Genomic DNA, 21,458 nt, shown 5'->3' with positions numbered 1-21,458 from the left:
AGAGACAGAGTGTGAGCAGGGAAGGGGCAGAGAGAGAGACACAGAATCCAAAGAAAGCTCCAGGGTGTGAGCTGTCAGCACAAAGCCTGATGTGGGGCTTGAACTCTTAGATCACGAGATCATGACCTGAGCTGAAGTAACTGACTGAGCCACCCAGGCACCCCTGGTTCTTCAAGTTTAATAATAGGCAATGTTATATTTTGACTAGTTCACAGCAACTGATATCAAAATAAGAAAAAATGATGGACATAATTCAATTCCACCAAAGCACCTAATATGTACAAGGCTCCATGGTGCCTTCTATATAAAAGTACAACCTATAATTTCCAAGAAATCCCCAATGTAAAATTTAAGTGATTAGACTGATTGTACTAGAAAAAAAACAACCCTGTTAAGTTGCTCTTTTATACACTGTTCTTTTAAAATGATCCATGTTAATTTGGGTTCTCTGAGAAACAAATGATAAGATGGGATTAAATGTGAGAGATTTATTGGGGAGATGTTTAAAGGGGAAGAGCAGGCAGTCTGACTCCTGTGAAGGGGAGAGAGAAGGAAAGGAAGGTTGGGTAAGGAAGAGTCTCAGATGGTCCAAAGAAATCAGTCTGAAGAAAGAACTGAGCAGGTTAATGGGGAGTGCTTGAGCCACTGTCACTCATCAGGGGAGTAGGCCAGCATACTCATTCATTGGCTGGGAAGAGCCTGGGGAAAATGTGGCCTTAGTAGGAACACAGTGGTGGATTCCAGGGGGCAGCAGCTGGGGTTCTTGGTCAACTCAGCTTCCCATAGGAGGAGATGTGAGTGATGCATTTCCATTGCATCATTTTTTGGAAATCTTCAGGTTTTTCCATTAATGTTTGATGGACATAAAGACCATAAACGTTTTCATGTCACCAACTTTTACCTATATATTTGACAGTTGTCATGAAACATGTTACTACTAACAGAGGTTAAGGATTCTATTACCTTAATACAACACTTTGGTTGTTACATCTTTTATATTAGTTTTTGAAGTGCCTAAGCTGTCTTTTCTGTATCACATCATAAACACAAGCAAAACTATGCAATACAAAATAATCTGACACAGTATTTCTGAAATGTGAACATAATAAAAGCCTTCATTAATGTGGGCTAATTGAAGGTTGACTAAATTACAGAAGGTTTTTAAAGGAATGTGGTTCTTACTTAGCAACATACCAAGCAACTGCCATTAGAAGAACAAATGTTGACAAAGACGGATGACTAGGCCCAATTACCACACTAGTTTGTTTCTGAGGATACACTTTACAAAAAGTTCATTTATGTAAATAAATCTCCTACAACCTTCTCAAATAATATTACTTATAATTCATATCACACAATTATCAGCCCACTGCATTGTCTTCTATATGCCCCGCAAACTCTTTCTTCCTAAGTAATTTAAGTGTAACCCGAGTGCTGAAGGCCCAATCTCTGAGACTGAGTAAGGCTGGAGGCCAGCATGGGTTGCCCTAGGCAAGTCCAGCAGTTTCTCTTCTTCCTTCATTCGACTTCTGTAAACCGGACTCGATATTTCCTGACCCAGTTATCCAAAGGCCACAGGATAAGAGCTTTTGAGTCATCAAAACTGACTAAGCTGGCCCATTTCATCCCCCACTTTTGTCACATATTGGCCCTCTGTACCTAAATTTTGATTTAATAGTGCATATTTCAGGTCAGTTCATCATGCAAAAAACCACTAACTAGTGATTAGTTTTCTAACTAATGATTTTATAATGCTATGTTCATATAAAACAATTTCAATTCAAGTATTTCAAACCTAATTTCTTAATATTTCCCCCCAGAAAGCCTAGAGACTTGGAAAAATACATTTATGATTTATAGAGAGCTAACACTGAGAGGTTTGTGCTATATACTATTCTAAATACATGTACCTACTCATTTAAAGTTCTCAACTGCCCATTAAGGGCAGTATTATCTCCAATTTACACATGAAGATACTAAGGTGTGGAAAGTTAAATAACTTAACCAAGGTCACACAGCTAGTAAGTAGCAAAGCCAGGATTTGAACCCAAGAAATCTGGCTCTGGAGTTAGACTTTCTGTTGTTATTGTGGCCTTATGAAACTATAATGTGTTCCTTAACTCACATTCAAAATGCCACTATTACCTAGCATATAGCAATAAAAATCATTAAACTTGCTTTATTTATATTTGCATTTTATAAGTAGCTGGTTAATTTAAGCCAAAATGATATGAAACACGTTTGCAGCTCTAATCATCATTTATATACTCCAATGTATTTAAGTTAAAATTAATGTTCTAATGTAGAAATATTTCCTCTTTCCTAATTTATAGCAACATATTTCCTTTCAAGACATTATTTGTGTTTTAAAACACATTATAGAGATTAAATGACTTAAAAGAAATAAAGAAAATAACAAAAAATAAATTAATTAAAAAAAAGATACTGAAGTTAATAATATGTGGCTTAAAAATCACGCTTGATCTTAGCCAAAAGGCTGAGACGCAATATGTGGCTTAAAAATCAATACAGCGTCCTTTTCGTTCCCAATCTCCATATCGGGTAGGTTCTGGGCCTCTGGGTCCACCTTTTTCTTTGGTAACAGGATTAATATCATCTGGAAATTCTAAAGAAAGACAGAAGGCACAAAAAAAAAGTAGTCAGTAGAGACGAGAAAAGCATGATGGCCAATTTTGAAGACAGGGTTGTAGAGATGCAGAGTTAATAGGCTAGATATTACTGAAGGTTATTACAATGAAGTCTTTTAAAGAAACTGTAAATGTGGTTCTTTTCCCCAAGTTTGAGAAATCACTTCAGGACACAATTGTCATATCCAACAAACTTTATTACCTACATTAATTACTTAGAATTCTTGGAGTGTTCTCAGGCCCCAATATGGGGAGTGGCTGCATTTGTGTGGATGGATTAAAAGAGAAGGAAAGGAGTGCAGGGAATACAGAGTACAAATCATAGGGTTTGGAACGTTGTGAAACAAGGTTACTTTGACTCAATGTCTCGGTTTTCATATCAGTAACATGGGCATAACAACCATACCTGATTTGCAATGTTGAGAATTAAACAAAGAAACACATGTAGGGGTCTAGCTCTGTGCTGGGCATCTAAGAATCCTCAATTAATTTTAGCTATGATTATTATTCTTCTTCATCATAGGGTTTTGGCTTCATTAAGTGGTTAGCTGACACTGCCATTTATGGACATAACTATTACTCTGAATATTGTGTCCATACAGGACTATTCATCTTGAGACTGGCCCAATTCTGAGCACTTTATTCACAGTAACTCATTTAATCGTCATAATAATCCCAGGGGACAGAAACAATTATTGTCTCCATTTTAAAGATGAGGAACAGGAGACATAAAGAGGTTCAAAAAGGTGCTCCTGGTCACACGGTTATTAAGTGTTAAGCAGAGTTTGAATTCAGTCTGGTTACAGTCTTGCTTTTAACCCATAAACTACTGTTCTGTATATGGGAAGGACAGAAGAGGAATCAGCTATTAGAAAGAACCCCAATTCTTACTCTGTGTCTCTTTAGAAAAATAGACAAACATTACCAGAATCCAGTAGACCCTCACTAGGAAAAAGACAACCTTGAAACATTTCAAATATGTATCTGTTTTAAAAACTCTTTCTCTACTGTGAATAAACTCTTCCTCACCGTATCATTCTATTTTCTAAAGAACTCCTTGCTTGGACTTCCTCTGAAAGCCTTTAATGGAAGCTCTTCCATCTCCCACATTTCTGGGACTCACTAAGTGTCTTCATCAGCTTGGGCTGCCAAAACAAACTACCATAGACTTAAACAACAGAAACTAACTTTCTCATAGTTCTAAAGGCTAGGAGTATGCAAGCCAGGTGGGAGCATGGCTGGGTTCTGGTGAAGATTCTTTCTGGCCTGTAGACAGCCCCTTCTCAGTGTCCTCACATAGCAGGGAGAGAATGATGGTGAGTCCTCTAGTGTCTCTTCTTGTAAGGACATGAATTCCATCATGGGGCCCCATTCTCATGACCTCATTTAAAACTAATTATCTCTCTGGGGCCCTGGGTGGTTCAGTTGGTTAAACATATGACTTCAACTAAGGTCATGATCTCACAGTTTGTGGGTTCGAGCCCTGCATTGGGCTCTGTGCTGACAGCTCAGAGTCTGAAGCCTGCTTTGGATTCTGTCACTCTCTCTCTCTGTGTCTCTCCCCCGCTCACATACTGTCTCTCTCTTTCTCAAAACTAATAAATATTAAAAAAAAATTTTTAAGTCTAATTATCTCTCAAAGGCCCCATCTCCAAATACCATCTCCATTGGGGGGTCAGGTCTTCAACATATGGATTTTAGGGAGACATAATTCAGTCTATAGCACTAGGAAAGAAAGGGCCAAGATGTCCCTGCACCTCACTGCTACTTCCAGCCTCTCCTTCTACCATCAAACCTTTACAGCCTTTCCTCTTTTGTACCATTTACTAGTCCAGTGCTTTTCTTCAGTCTGGTAATAAAGTCAAAGACTCTTCTATCTTCTTGGATAGGATCAATACTTGATTCATAGTTTCATCCTTCCCCATTGTCCTTCATATCAACATGCACATTAGTATCCTCACATACTGGGGACACAGAGGCCCTTAATCCTCTTTCCTAGTGATCTTCACGCCCACTTGTGCCATTCATTTCAATTTCATTATTCCCTGAATATAATCATTCTCCAGCTCCCACACTCTTGAGCTTTCTTCTTTCTGACTGAAGCCTCCTATGGAAGCTTTTCTGTCATGTTTGTTTAACCCAATTTTCACCTGCATTATAACCTATAGTTTTATGAATTTTTTACTCTCATTAGTTCCACTCTGAGTCATGCTCAGAGTCGCATTCTAGACTAATGGAACCATTTTCTAACTCATCTCTGTTTTCTGACTCTCATGACTCTAACCTAACCTGCAAAGAATGAATTAATCTTTCAAAAACAGAATCCGTCCTCCACATTACATTAAGTGAAAGAAGCCAGACACAAATGATTATGCACTGTATGATTTCATTTATATAAAATCCTAGGAAAGACAAAATTATAGTGACAGAACAGATTTGTGGTTGCCAGGGGGATGGGAGAATAAACCTAATTATAAAAAGGCACCAGGGGCTCTTTGTGGGATGGAATTGTTTTATACTTTGTGTTAGTTCCATGGTTATAAACATTGTTAAAATTCATAAAACTGTTTTCTTAAAATGGGTGAATTTTATTATATGCAGATTATACTATAGTAAAGCTGATTCAAATAATCTCCATTCAAAAACTTGAGAGCTTTCCTCAATGTCTACTGCATAAAGCCCATATGCTATAACCTAGTACTTCAGGCCCTCTCACATTTGAGCCAAACCTACCTTTCTAGCTTTATAGTCTATTAATCAACTATATACACTTTATGCTGCAGCAAAACAGGCCCATTGGCTGTGTTTTGCATGGATCTCCCTGGCCTCTCTCTAGCCACACCTTTTTTTTTTTATTTTTTATTTTAGAGAAACAGAGAGAGAGAGAGCACATGAGCAGGGGAAAGGGGCAGAGGGAGAGAGAGAATCATAAGCAGACTTCAAGCTCAGTGCGGAACACAACACAGGGATTGATTCCATGCCCTGGGATCATGACCTGGGCTGAAATCAAGGAGTTAACGCTCAACCAAATGAGTCACCTAGGTGCCTATCTTTCTCTTTTTTGAAATATGTCCCCACCATTCCTTAACTGCTTATGATTTCATTTTGCCTTTAAAACAAGCTCAATGTTATCTCCTTTCTGTACTTTTTTCCTGAACTTTTTGCATATCTCTTATGCCAGTTACCACATGACATTCTGTTGATAGTTATTTTCGTATCTCATTTTCCTTATTCATCTTTGTATCAAACAGGATGCTCAGATGCAAACAATCTTCCTTTATTATCTTAAAAAATTTTTTTAATGTTTATTGAGAGAAAGACAGAGCGTGAGTGGGGGAGGGGTAGAGAGGGAGGGAGACACAGAATCTGAAGTAGGCTCCAGGCTCTGAGCTGTCAGCACAGAACCCAACACAGGGCTTGAACTCCTGAACTGCAAAATCATGACCTGAGCCGAAACTGGATGCTTAACCTACTGAGCCACCCAGGTGCCCCCCTTTATTATCTTAATAATGAAGTCTACTTTCTGTAAAGGGGCCACCTGTAAATTTTTCCTAGAATGACATATGTACCAGAGGCAGGGAGACAAGCCTAAAAAGAAGGAAACAAGAAAGAAGACAGACTTGTTAGGAGACCAACAGAACCACAGATGTTTGAATTTGTGCTCCATTGGTAGGATGGATAAGAGGAGATGAGTTTGACAAATGCTAAGAAGGCGCTGTCAATAAGACTTAGACACAGAAGAAGCAGGAGTGAAGGATTTTCACCAGATTTCTGAATCTCTGCTTTAGGGCAGAGGTAGAAGAGCTTAAAAAAGAAGTCAGGAAGAATTGGTTGAAGGAATAGGAAGAGAAACTGGACAAAGTATAATCAAAACCAAGACAGGCATATTTCCAGAAGGAGTGGTTATAAATGTTGAAGCTTGTACATAGTTCATATAAAATGAGGATTGAAAGGCATTTGCTGCGTTTGGTGATATTTACTAGACCAACTTCTAAGAGATGATATGTTCAACATAAATTTCAGTGACTCAAAAATTAAGATGAATACCTAGCACTATGTCAAATATATGATCAGCTTTTGAAATGTTTTTTTCTTTACTGTATTAAATATATATAACATTTATCATATTAACCACATTACATGATATAGCTTATCATTTTAACCATTTGTAAGCGTACATTTCAATGGCATTAACTACATTCTCAATGGTCTGTAACTATCACACTATCTATACCCACAACTTTTTCATCATCCTCAATATAAACTCTATACCCATTAAACAAACACTTCCCCTTTCTCCCTCCGTCTAGACTTTGATAACCTCTATTCTACCTATTCTACCTTGTCTCTATGCATTTGCCTACTTAAGGTACATAATTTAAGTGGAATCATGTATTTGTCCCTCTGTGTCTAACTTATTTCACTAAGCATGTTTTCAAAGTCCATTCATATTGCAGCATATTATTAAAATGCCATTCCTTTTTATGACTGAATAGTATTCCACTGTATGTACATACCACATTTTGTTTATCCATTTATCTATCGATGGATATCTGAGTTGTTTCTTTTGGCTATTGTGAGTAAAGTTGCTATAAACAGGGGCTTACAGATATCTGTTCCCTGCTTTCAATTCTTTTGGATATATATACCTAGGAGTGGAATTGCTGGGTCAAATGGTAATTCTATATCTGACTTTTTAAGAGAATGGCAAACTGTTTTCCATAGAAGTTGCATCATTTCACATTCCCACCAGAAACACATGGTGGTTTGAATTTTTCCACATAGTTGCCATCACTTGTTTTCCAGTTTTTCTTAAATTATAGCCATCCTAGTTAGTGTGAAGTGGTATCTCATGGTCATTTTGACTTATAATTAGTGATGTTGAGCACTATTTCAAGTTATTTATATGTGTCTTCTTTGGAGAAATATATATTCAAGTCATTTGCCCTTTTTTGAATTAGGTTGTTTTTATGGAGTGTGCTTTTCACATACTCTGGATATTAATTCTTTTTTAAAAATGTTTTATTTATTTCTGAAAGACAGACAGCATGAGCAGGGGAGGGTCACAGAGAGAGGGAGATACAGAATCTGAAACAGGCTCTCGGCTCTGAGCTAGCTGTCAGCACAGCGCCCAATGGGGGGCTCGAACCCACGAACCATGAGATGATGACTTGGGCCGGAGTCAGCCACTTAACTGACTGAGCCATCCAGGATCCCCTCTGGGTATTAATTCTTTATCAGCTATGTGAGTTACAAATATTTCCACCATTCTGTAGGTTATCTTTTTACTTTCTTGATAATATTCTTGGATGTACAAAATTTATTTTGCTGACAAGCAATTCTATATATTTTTGTGTTTGCGGCCTATGCTCTTGGTGTCATAGCCATGAAACTATTGTCAAATTCAATACTATAAAGATTTCCCCCAATGTTTTCATCTAAGAATTTTAAAGGCTTACCTTTTAATTTTAGGTTTTTGACATATTTAGTTAATTTTTATATATGGTATAAGGTAAGGGTACAATTTTATTCTTTTGCATGTGATTATCCAGTTTTCCCAGCACCACTTATAGAAAAGACTGTCCTTTCTCCACCGAATGAACATGGCAACCTTCTCAAAAACCAACTGACCAATAGTTGAGGGTTTACTTCTAGGATTGCTGCTTTTGTGTACAATGCTTTAATTAAAATTTTCCTCTCAGATTTTTGTGCTTGGCTAAAACCATGAAAGAATTTTACCTTTAGATTATACCAACTCTTTAAATGTCTCCATCATTTTGGCATATTGATCTGGTTATTAGACTAGGCTCAGAAAAGTTCTATAAATTGAAATATTTAACTGAAAGAACAAAAAGTTTTTATACTCTGAAAGGTTGCAGATACAGGTCCCTGTATCCTCTGTTGATATTTTCTTGCCTAGGATGCTTAATTGCATAGATAGGTTAACTCTCAGGAGACTGGATAAATTAGACAAGCAGGGCAGCCTTGCCAAAATTTCAAACTGGTGTGTTTTACATTTATGCAGTCTACAATGTTATATTTTTAAACAGCAAATACACGCACATGTTCCACAACTCAAAGATACAAAACAGTACAGAATAAAAGTAGGGTAGCATTTTAAAAGAGCTTGGTGTGCCTGAGTGGCTGAGTCCCTTAAGCATCCCACTCTTGTTCAGCTCAGGTCATGATCTCACGATTTGTGAGATCAAAGTCCCATGTTGGGCACTGTGCTGACAGCATAGAGCCTTCTTGGGATTCTCTCTCCCACTGTCTCTTTGCTCCTTCCCCACTCGCTTGCTTTTCTCTTTCTCAAAATAAATAAACGTTAAAAAAAAAAAAAAAACCCACAGCTTTAGAACATGAATTGAATTTTGTATACACTAAATACAAAACAATGTTTAGTCTACCATCCCACCATCCTCAAAAACCTCTTTCCTCTCCAAACTTCCTCTTCTCTTTCTCCAACTATATGGCTACAGTGAGAACCATTACCTTCACCTGTGACCCACCCCAGTGGCCACTCAGATTGATTTAGCTACAGACACCCAATCCAAGCTTGGCAATGAGCTCTTTTCCTAAGAAATTTCGAATTAGAGGGACATCTGGCTGTTTCAGTTGGCACAGCAGGCAACTTTTGGTTTCGGGGTCATGAATTCAAGCTCCATGCTGGGTGTGGAGCCTACTAAAGCTAAAAAAAATTTTTTTTGGAATTAGAACTAAACAATTGTATTTTCAATCTAGTTGCTCTACTGACCTGAGTAGACGTTGGGAACAGTTCCTTCTGCCCAGTGGACTAAGAAGGGAGTCTGATGACAGAAAACAAAAAGAAGAGACCAGGGACAAGAGAAGGAGGGAGAATATCCTGATTTCCATATAGTGTTTACTCCTAAGGTCTGTTTGTTCCAAGCTCCAGCAGCATCATTGCCCTGAGTACCCCACCTATGTACCTTGTAGAACAGTAACAACCTACACTACCTCCTGTTTAAATCTGCTCAAGTAGTTCTCTGTTATTCACATCAAAGCAGGTCTCAGTTCATATACTTTGGCATATAAATAATGGGTTATAAAGAATAAAACAATCAAACACAATCAATCAATGTCAGGGGTTTACAAGTTTTTTTTTTTTTTAACCTACACATATTGATAGTCAATATGGGAACTTATTCATTGTGAAATATGCTTTATAATAGAGAATTATAAACAATGACATATTTCTTTCATTCTTTTTCTTCAATAACTAAAGTATTTTCTTTGATACTTCAAAAATTAAGGGAGGAGCTTTACTATATAGGCATACTTCATTTTATTGTGCTTCACAGATAAATGCATTTTTTTAAAAAAAGTTTATTTATTTTGAGAGAGAGAGAGGGAGGGAGGGAGGGAGGGAGGGAGGGAGACGGGAAAGACAGAATCCCGAGCAGGCTCCTCACTGTCAGCAGCACAAGCCCAACATGGGACTCAAACTCATGAACTGCGAGATCATGACCTGAGCTGAAATCAAGAGTTGGGCACTTAACCAAGTGAACCACCCATGTGTCCCTGAGATGCTGCATGTTTTACAAATTGTGGTATCCCTACATCGAGCAAGTCTATTGGTGCCATTTTTCCACACAGCATTTTCTCACTTTGTGCTTGTGTGTCATATTTTAGTAATTCTCACAATATTTCAAACTTTGTCATTATTATTATATTTGTTATGGTGAACTCTGATCAGTGATCTTTGGTATTACTATTTTAATTGTTTGGGACATCAGGAATTATATCCATATAAAACAATTAAGTGATAGATGTTGTGTATGCTCTGAATGCTCCATGAACAGCTGTTCCCTTGTCTTTCCCCCTCTTTGGGCCTCCCTACTCCCAGGGGCAAAACAAGACTAAAAATTGGGCCAGTTAATAACCCTACAATGGCCTCTAAGTGTTCAAGTGAAAGGAAGAGTCACATGTCTCTCACTTTAAATCAAAAGCTAGACATGAGTAGGCTTAATGAGGAAGGTACATTGAAAGCTGAGACAGGCCAAATGCTAGGTCTCTTGTGATAACAGTTACCGGAATTGTGCACGCAAAGGAAAAGTTCATGAAGGAAATTAAAAGTGCTACATCAGTGAACACATAAATGATAAGAAAAACAAAACAGCCTTATTGCTGACATTGAGAAAATTTTAGTGGTCCGGATAGAAGATCAAACCAGCTACAACATTCCCTTAAGTCAAAGCCTTCCAGAGCAAGGGCCTAATCTCTTCAATTCTTTAAAGGCTGAGACAGGTAAGAAAGCTGCAGAACAATTTAAAGCTAGCACAGGTTGGTTTATGATGTTTAAGGAAAGAAGCCATCTCCATACCATCAAAGTGCAAGGTATAGCAGCAGGTGCTGATGTAGAAGCTGCAGTAAGTTCTCCAGAAGATCTAGCTAAGATAATTAATGAAGGTGGCTACATTAAACAATAGATTTTCAATGTGGACAAAACAACCCTCTATTAGAAAAAGGTCTTTCATAGCTGGGGAGAAGAAGTCAATGCCTGCCTTCAAAGCTTCATAGAATAGGCTGACTCTCGTTAGGGACTAATGTAGCTGGTGACTAACTTTAAGTTGAAGCCAGTGTTCATTTACCAATCCACAAATCCTAAGCCACTTGAAAACCATGCTAAATCTACTCTTCCTGTGCTCTATAAATGGTACAACAGAGCCTGGATAACAGCACATCTGTTCACAACACAGTTAACTGAATATTTAAGCCTGCTGATTAGACCTACTGCTCAGGAAAAAAAGATTCCTTTCAAAATATGACTGCTCACTGACAATGCACCTGGTGCCCAAGAGGTCGGATGAAGATGTGCAATGAGATTAATATTGTTTTCATGACTGCTAATACAACATCCATTCTGCAGCCCATAGATCAAGGAGCCATTTGACTTTCAAGTCGTATTATTTAAGAAATACATTTCATAAGGCTGTAGCTGCCATAGATGGTGATTCCTCTGATGGATCTGGGCAAAGTAAATTGAAAACCTTCTGAAAAGGAAGATGCCATTAAGAACATATGTGATTCATGGGAAAAGGTCAAAATATCAACATAAGGAGTTGGAAAGAAGTTGATTCCAACCCTCATAGATGACCTTGAGGGGTTCAAGACTTCATTGGGGTAAGTGCAGATGTGGTAGAAATAGCAAGAAATCTAGAATTAGAAGTAGAGCCTGAAGATGTGACTCAGTTGCTGCCATCTTGTGATAAAACTTTAATGGATGATGGGGTGCCCAGGTGGCTCATCAACTCTTGATTTTGAAATCAATCAACTCTCGATTTCAGCTCAGGTCATGAAGTCATGGTTTGTGGGCCTGAGAGCTGCGTTGAGCTCTGCAATGACAGCTCAGGAGCCTGCTTGGGTTTCTCTCCCTTCTTTTCTCTCTGCCTCAGCCCCAAGCTCATGCACATATACTCTTTCTCTCAAAATAAATAAATTAACACTTTTTAAAAAAGACTTAAAAAAAAAAACATTAATGGGTAAGGAGTTGCTTCTCATGGATAAGCAAAGAAAGTAATTTCTTGAGATGGATCTGCTCCTGGTGAAGATGCTGTGAAGATTGTTAAAATGGTAGCAAAGGATTTAGAATATTACATAGACTTAATTGATAAAGCAGTAGCAGGGTTTGAGAGGACTGACTTCAATTTTGAAAGAAGTTCTACTGTAGGTAAAATGTTACCGAGCAGCATCTGCTACAGAGAAATCTTTCATGAAAGGAATAAATCAATGCAGCAAACTCCACTGTTGCTCTATTTTAAGAAATTACAATAGCCACCACCTGATCAGTTAGCAGTCATAAACATCGAGGCAAGTCTCTCCACCAGAAAAAACATTACGAGTCACTAAAAACTCAGATGATGGTTAGCATTTTTTAGCAATAAAGTATTTTTTCATGTTTATTTATTTCTGGGGGGAGGAGACAGAGGATTTCAAGCAGGCTCGGTGCTGACAGCAAAGAGCTCAACGTGGGGCTTGAACTCATGAATTGTGAGATCACAACCTGAGACAAAGTTGGACGCTCAACCAACGGAGCCACGTAGGTGCCCCAGCAGTAAAGTATTTTTAAATTAAGGTATATATATTGTTTTTTTTTGACACAATGCTAATGCACACTTTATAGATTGCCATATAGTGTAAACATAGCTTTTATATATGCTATGGAAAAATAAAAAAAATAATTTGACTTGCTTTACTGTCGTTTGCTTTACTGCAGTGGTATGAAACCAAATCTGTTAATATTATTAATATCTGTGGGATGTGCCCATACTCACTTGCCAGTGGTTCTTTCTCTAAATTAGAATCTTCTGGTGCATCAAAACGACCTTCTGGTAACTTTGGCTTCTTAAGAGACTGTTTGATGGGCTTGGATTTTTCTTCTTGAGAACTTATTTTCCTCACAGAATGACATAGAAGGGGAGATCCTAGAGAGTGGAGACAGTGAAAAAATAGGAGCTACTTATTTATTCTACTTTTAAAAATTAACAATTTATTAGTTTTTAGTTAATACACTCTTTTTTTATTTTTTTTTAAAAAATGTTTTATTTATTTCTAGGAGAGAGAGAGAGAGAGACAGCGTGAGCAGGGGAGGGTCAGAGAGAGAGGGAGTCACAGACTGAAATAGGCTCCAGGCTCTGAGCTGGCAGTCAGCACAGAGCCCGATGCGGGGCTCGAACCCATGAACCGCGAGATCATGGCCTAAGCGAAAGTCGGACCCTTAACCGACTAAGCCATCCAGGCGCCCCTAATACACTCACTTTTATCAAAGTTCAAAAAGTACAAAAGAACATACAGTTAAAACCTTCTATCTCCCAGACAGGCATTTCCCTTCCTTGGAGGCAAACAGTTTAAAAAGAAGAGCTCTGAAATAAATGAATTATTATCAAAATCACAAAAATTTATAATATAAACTACTGACTCCTGTCTGAAGCAATGCCCAAAATACCAGAAATGAGATCATTAAGTGTAATCTTTGTAAGTAGTACAAAGTTTAATGAGTGTTTACTATTTAAATCATAATAGACATGTGATTTGAATATATATTTGAAAAAAATTTTAAATGTTTTATTTTTTATTTCTGAGAGAGAGAGATAGCATGAGCAGGGAGGGTCAGAGAGAGAGGGAGACACAGAATCTGAAACAGGCTCCAGGCTCTGAGCTAGCTGTCAGCACAGAGCCTGATGCGTGGCTGGAACCCACGAACCATGAGCTGAAGTCGGATGCTTAACCGACTGAGCCACCCAGGTGCCCCTGATTTGAATATATTTTAATCTTAATTAAAATATATTTGAATCCTAATTATGGTCTTCTTTTCCTGTGAATTAAACATTTAAAAATGTATTAGACATTTATAATATATAAGTAAGATCACTTTCTCTATAGGTTATAAAAAGTTTAGCAACTTTCAGTACTATGAAAGTTATGCAACCCTTGTCAAGATAATGTTCAATAAGGGCAAAACCACTCTGAAAAAATGACCTCAGGGTTGGGTTTTTAACTTTCTAAAGGAATGGCTGAGAGGCAAACAGAGGTGAGGACCAGTTCCAGTCCCACCACTGTGGTTAAGTGGAATAATGGCTTTAGAAGATCAGAATCTAATAATATCCAGAACCTATGAATAGGTTAGGTTCCATGGTAAAGGAGAATTTAGGTAGCAGTTCAAATTAAGGCTACTAAACAGATGACTTTTGACTAGGGCGATTATCCTGTACTCTCTGTGTAGGTCTGCTGTAACCAGAAGGATCCTTAAAAGGGGAAGAGACAACTGGAAGAGAGAACTGGAGAGAGAAAAATATTGAGATAGCCTTGATGGATGCTGCTTGCTTTGAAGATGGAGGGAAGGCGCAATAAGCCAAGTACTGTAGCAGTCTCTAGAAGTTGAAAAAGGAAGGAAACAGATTCTCCTGAGAGAGAGAGAGAGAGAGAGAGAATATGTACATGGCACAGGATCAGAGAGAGAGAGAGAGACAGAAGATCTAAAACAGTCTCTGTGCTAATGGCAGAGACTGATGTGGGGCTTGAACTCACAAACCATGAGATCATGACCTGAGCCAAAGTCTGACAGTTAATCAACTGAGCCACCCAGGTGCCACAAGTGATTACCCTTTCTAAATCTGTTTCCTCCCCTCTAAATTGAAGGTAATAGTACCTATCTCATGAGTTACTAAATACTAAATAAACAAGACAATTCATGCATAGCACTGAGTACTGTAACAAATTTTATCTATTATCATCATAGTATTATCTGGAAGCTCCTGGTAGCATTACATATAATTAGAATTTTCTTTATGTGTATTTTATTCATATTCTACCTATCACTACATCACCCTACCCACTGCTTTAAAAAATTACATGAACAAAATTACTGAAAAATTAAGAAATTATAGGGCCTCCTGGATGGCTCAGTCAGTTAATTGTCTGACTGGCTCAGTTCATGATCTTACGGTTCGTGAGTTCGAGCCCCATGTTGGGCTCTATGCTGACAGCGTGGAGCCTGCTTTGGATTCTGTGCCTCACTTTCTCTCCACCCTCCCTCCCCTGCTCACATTCTGTCTCTGTCTCTCTAAAAAATAAAAAAACATTAAAAAAAGTTAAAAATAAAATTATGTACAGGTGAGCCTGGCTAGCTCAGTCAGAACATGTAACTATTGACCTTGCAGTCATGAGTTCGAGCCCCATGTTGGGCACATAAATTACTTTTAAAAATTATATGTCCATATATATATATACACACATATATAATTATATATATATAATTATATATCTACTGTATGAGCGAGTAGAGAAATCATAGTTTGACCAACTGGAATACAAACTAGCATTCTCCCACAAATCCAAGAGCCCACAAAACACAAGTGTTAAAAAATATATAACTGAATGTTTTAATAAAGCTATGACAATGACCTACAAGATTAATATAATTTTTTCCCATATACATGCTTACTTATGTAAATACTTCACATTTGTGATATTAACTGGGTGAGAAAAACTCTGTGGACCAACAAAAATTTCTATATACATTAAAATGAAAACAGGTATTTAATATTTTTATTTATTGATTTACTTAGAGTACAGATCATTCTGCCTTCAAACTCCTACTTCAGTATCTAAGTGCATATTTTATTTTTTCTTATGTCCTCATAATAATACTTAAATATACACTAAAAAGGCTAAAGAGAAAAACCTGTAATAATATCTTATAAGTCAGTATTTATTTTTATTTAAGAAATGGAAAACACAGAAATATGAATTTTTGTTTTTATATTAACATACTTCCTGTAACAACCTGATTTGGTTCACTGTGACTATTTAGAAAAATATTATACTGAAAACTTTGGTGAGCACAGACCACGCTCAGGTGAAAGATATTTCCTCTCCAAATCATGGGCTTTTGTTAATTAGTCACTTCTTATCTGAAATATAGGATTCCTTAGAATTTAATATCAAAATATTCCAATTTAGGAAGTTTGGACAGTTTGCACAACAGAAACTTCAGTCCACACCTGATGTCCAACTCTCTATCCATCAACAAATCTATTACAAATCTGTAAAGCATGAAAGGTTGTGTCTGAGTCATGATAATTCAGTGATAATTAATACAGATTAGATTCTAAATTGTGGCTAATGACTAAGTTGTGCATCTGGTTACTAAGTAAGTCTATTTTATTGTACATGAAATAACTCACTTTGAAGCCTAAAAATCAGCAAGTATTTAACATACACCAATAGGGGCACCTGGGTGGCTCAGTCGGTTAAGCATCTGACTTCAGCTCAGGTCATGATCTCACGGTTCGTGGGTTTGAGCCCCACGTCGGGCTCTGTGCTGACAGAGCTGACAGCTCAGAGCCTGGAGCCTGTTCCAGATTCTGTGTCTCCCTCTCTCTCTGACCCTCCCCTGCTCAAGTTCTCTCTCTCTCTCAGATATAAATAAAACATTAAAAAAAAAACCATACACCAATAGCCACCTGCTACTGTGCACTCACATTCGACTCAATTCAATAAAATTAGCACTTTTTGTTTTAGGTTTCGTTGTTTTTACAAATCAAAAAATCTCTTAACTCAAAGATTGAAATGATATTCAGTGTAAAAATTACTCTCAGTATGTTCCAAATCTGTAGAAACTCCTAAGCACTTACACAAAATCATAAAAATGGCACAAAATATAGTCTTGACTACCAATTATAATGCAGACAATCTGAAGCTAATTTTTTTTCCTCTTGGAGGACCTGGGTGGTTCAGTCGGTGAAGCATCTGACTCTCAGTTTCAGCTCAGGTCATAATACCACAGTTCATGAGATGGAGCCCTGTGGTGGGCTCTTTGCTGCCAGTGTGGAGTGTGCTTGGGGTCTCTCTCTCTGTGCTCCTCCTGCTCCCTGTCTCAAAATAAATAAACTTAAAAAATCTTTTTCCTCTTAAACGATGCAGATATACTAAATGTAAATAATGTAAGTAATAGATATGTGTTAAAAGCCTACTATGTGCCAGGCACTGTGCTAGGAGCTGCAAATAGGACACCTCACTAGACCTCACAATTATCTGATGAGGCAAGTGTAACTGTCTTTAATTTGCCGTAATTCTGTTCAATATGAACAAAATCATTTTCTGAATAAGTGGCATTAGGTCGATGTGGTGGAGACTGCTAAATGTCTCAAGTAGACACTTTTTCCTTCTTCTGTTTAGTTCTAGGACTCCCACTTCCACATTGTTTGCTATATTAAGCTGAGCATGAGACCACTCAGAGATTACATTTCCCAACCTCCCTTGCAGCCAAGCAGCTATGTGTCCAAGTTGTGACTAATGGGATGTAACTGAAAATGATATGTACAAATTTTAGGTTGCCTTAATTTTGCAACAAACTGACTTCCCTGGATTTCTTTTCCCATTTCCTGGGTTGTAATACAGACATGGCAGGGACCCGGCTTCAGCCATGCAGATGCGGACAAAACCCAGGGCCAGATGATACTAAAAATATCTAATTACTTGTATGATTTAGACAGCACCCATTCAGAACATGAGTTCAATCATTCAGAACAGACACAGGTTGTAAATAACTAGTAAAACTCTCCTACTGTATATGGGGCTGGTCACCGGAACTGCCCTACAGACGGAGGAGCAATAAGATGAAAAGAACACGGATGCCAGAATGACCTGTCAGAGTAGAGCTGTCCTGCCCATCCCCTCAGCAGAGCCGTTACAGTGGCTTGGCCCTTTCCTTCAGTAACAACAGAGAGGTAAGAAAAAACTTGCAAACTAAGGGTCTTAAAATCACACGTGGGTTCCAATGACAGCCACACCACTTATTAGCAATGTGGCCCTGACAAGGTTACTGTATCTCATGGAGTCCATTTCCCCATCAACAGAACGGGGATACTTCTACTTATCTTGCAGGCTAGTTCAGAGAAATGAAATAATGCTTATTTCTCTATGTGCTCACACTGAGTGTAGTAATAATAGCTTGAGCCTAACTGTAGAACACAAGAGTCAATGTACAAAAGGGTTTTTGGTAAAGCACAGGAACATGGCTGTACTGTGGGAAAAGACAGAAGAGCTGCAAAGTATAAGTCTGAGAAACTAGTCCCTAGGTCTGGCCTGGAGTACTTCTGAAGGAACTTCAAAATCTTTAGAAAGAAAGGTTGGAAGGAAAAGCTAAAAGACCAGTTTTCTCAAGGGACTTTGAGATCATGGAGGCCTACAAAGAACTATTTTTGTAGATAGGTAACAGGGCGACAGATGTGGAGAATTCCTCTCATTTCTGGATGGTACAAGAGAAGACAGGGCGCACTGTGCTCTTTGGCACCCACAAACTTTACAGCTTTGGAAATGAGTCCAAGCACAGCAACCTGGAACCTGGGCAGTGAGGTACATGTGAGTAGCTTGAGGGGCAGACAACAAGAAAAAAGGGTCTATCAGATGAAAAGGATTAGCAAAGAGGTGAAGGTGAACCCCAGAGCCACTCCTGAGGATTCTATCAAACAGTAGGTACTAAGCATCAGTAATTACAGCTGACCCTTGAGCAAACAAGTTTGAACTGCACAGGTCCACATATACAAGGATTTTTTACAGCACAGTACTGTATGGGTTTTTTCTTCCTTATAATTTCCTTTTAATCTTCCTTATAATCTTCCTTTTCTCTAGTTTACTTTATTGTAAGAATACAATATATAGTATGTGTAATATGCAAAATATGTGTTAAGCAACAGTTTACATTATCCTAAGGCTTCCGTTCAACACTAGACTATTATTAGTAGTTAAGTTTTGAGGAAGTCAAAAGTTATACATGGATTTTTTTTTTAAAGTAGGCTCCAAGCCCAGCATGGAGCCCAATGTGTGGTTTGAACTCATGACCCTGAGATCAAGACCTGAGCTGAGATCAAGACCTGAGCTGAGACCTACACATCCACGCACTTAAACCACCACATATCCTGTGCTTTTCTCACCTAGAACTTAGGGTACAGAGCTCCCAGGACAGCGGAGAGAGGAGTGTTTTGAGCCTGAGCAAGAGAGAAGCCGAGACACAGGGAGGCACAGCACTCAGAAAAGTAATTGAGCCTGTAGATTTTAATGTGTATATAAAATACCTGGGCATCGTGTTTAAAAAGCAAATTCTGAGTAGGTCTGAGTGGAACCTGCATTCTGCATTTTAACAATCTCCAGGTGATGCTATGCTGCTGGTCTTAAGAACAAGGAGCTAGGAAAGAAAACTTCCCGTTAATGAAGAGAACTGTGAAGGAAGGACAAGTGTCCATCTCCACCTTGGTTCTGAGTGGACATGTAAAAAAAGAAGCCTTCTAGAGAATTTGAAACTGCTGGCTGGCTACACCTATGTTTATGCCTGATTGCACACTATCTGCATGGTCCAAAAACCCCAAGGGGAACATCTTACATAAAGTGGACCCAAGTCTAAAGTTGAAGTGCCCCAGACACATGGCAAGGGCAGAAGCAAATCCTCTGAGGAGAAATACCCTCTCTACCTAAGTCTCAGAGAGAATCCCAGGAAAATATTTGAGGAAACAAGCCATCACAGCAAGAGTTGGCAGAATCAACAAACAGGACCAGACCATAAAGATTCAACATACTGAAGTCACTGACAAATACATAAACAACAAAAAACCCTTCTATAGACCCTTCTCCAAAGAAGACATCCAGGTGGCCAACCAACACATGAAAAACTGCTCAACATCATTCATCATCAGGGAAATACAAATCAAAACCACAAGGAGATGCCACCTCAGACCTGTCAGAATGGCTAACATTAACAACTCAGACAATAATAGATGTTGGCGAGGGTGTGGAGAAAGAGGATCTCCTTTATACTGCTGGTGGGAATGCAAACTGGTGCAGCCACTCTGGTAAACAGTATGGAGGTTCCTCAAACAATTAAAACCAGAACTACCCTATGGCCCAGCAATTGCACTACTAGGTATTTATCCAACAGATACAGGTATTCTGTTTCAAAGGGGCACATGCACCCCAATGTTTATAGCAGTACTATCAACAATAGCTAAAGTATAGAAAGAGCCCAAATGTCCGTCAGTGGATTAATGGATAAAGAAGATGTGGTATGTATACACAATGAAGTATTACTCGGCAATCAAAAATAATGATATCTTGCCATTTGCAACTATGTGGATGGAACTGGAGGGTATTATGCAAAGCGAAATTAGTCAGAGAAAGACAAATATCATATGACTTCACTTATATGAAGACTTTAAGATACAAAGCAGATGAACATAAGGGAAGGGAAGCAAAAATATTATAAAAACAGGGAGGGGGACAAAACATAAGAAACTTGAATATGGAGAGCAAACAGAGGGTTGCTGGAGGGGTTGTGGGAGGAGAATGGGTTAAATGTGCAAGGAGCATTAAGGAATCTACTCGTGAAATCACTGTTGCCCTATATGCTAACTAACTTGAATGTAATTTTAAAAATAAATATATTATTTAAAAAAACCTTCTAGACATACTATAGGACTTCATTAACCTCATAAAGGGCACACTACAGTTAATATGATGACACTTAAAATATGAACACATTTCCTTTACAATCACAAACAAGATATCAACATGTTACCAGAAATCTGGGCAAGTAAAGAAAAACAAGAGAAAAGAAAAAATATACATGCTAGAAAGCAAGAAACTAGATTTTCATTACTTGCAGATAATATAAGTGTCTACCTAGCATACATACCCTCCCCACCTAGCTACAAATAAAGTAATTTAGCTAGGTTATTGGGCACAAAAGCACAAATAATTAAACTATGTATCTATACATAAGCAGCAATCAGAAAATGAATATTAAAAAATTTTTGAGCAGTGTTGATCAAATCCCAACAGGACTTTTTTTCTTTTTAAAGAATTGGAGGGGCACCTGGGTGGCTCAGTCTGTTAAGCATCCGACTTTGGCTCAGGTCATGATCTCATGGTTCATGGCTCTGTGCTGACGGCTAGCTCAGAGCCTGGAGCCTGCTTTAGATTCTGTGTCTCCCTCTATGACCTTCCCCTGCTCATGCTGTCACTCTCCCTCTCAGAAATAATAAAACATTTAAAAAATTAATTAAAAAATAATATTGTGTTATTAAAAAAAGAATTTGAAATGGAAAGCAGATATAGAAGAATAGCCACAGCACTTCTCAAAAACAAATGGGAGGAGGGGCGCCTGGGTGGCTTAGTCGGTTAAGCGTCCGACTTTCGCTTAGGTCATGATCTCGCGGTTCGTGGGTTCGAGCCCCGCGTCAGGCTCTGTGCTGACTGCCAGCTCAGAGCCTGGAGCCTATTTCAGAGTCTGTATCTCTC

General features: G+C 38.2%; 1 protein-coding gene across 1 annotated transcript in view; it reads right to left on the bottom strand.

The window, feature by feature from the left end:
* Nucleotides 1-976: 976 nt before the first annotated feature.
* Nucleotides 977-21,458, bottom strand: part of SDHAF4 (succinate dehydrogenase complex assembly factor 4) — a 29,770-nt gene continuing 9,288 nt past the window's right edge. Inside the window, exons 2-3 of the mRNA XM_039245798.1 lie at nt 12,941-13,090; nt 977-2,626 (exon numbers count right to left, since the gene is read on the bottom strand). Coding sequence (XP_039101729.1) covers nt 2,517-2,626; nt 12,941-13,090 — 260 coding nt within the window. The 3' untranslated portion in view covers nt 977-2,516. The remainder of the gene's footprint in view (nt 2,627-12,940; nt 13,091-21,458) is intronic.

This window comes from Hyaena hyaena, unplaced genomic scaffold (assembly GCF_003009895.1).
Source record: "Hyaena hyaena isolate Hyena2069 unplaced genomic scaffold, ASM300989v1 scaffold_271, whole genome shotgun sequence".
Lineage (NCBI taxonomy): Eukaryota > Metazoa > Chordata > Mammalia > Carnivora > Hyaenidae > Hyaena > Hyaena hyaena.
The sequence above is the reverse complement of the archived record's forward strand: the minus strand, read 5'-3'. Positions and strand labels throughout refer to the sequence as shown.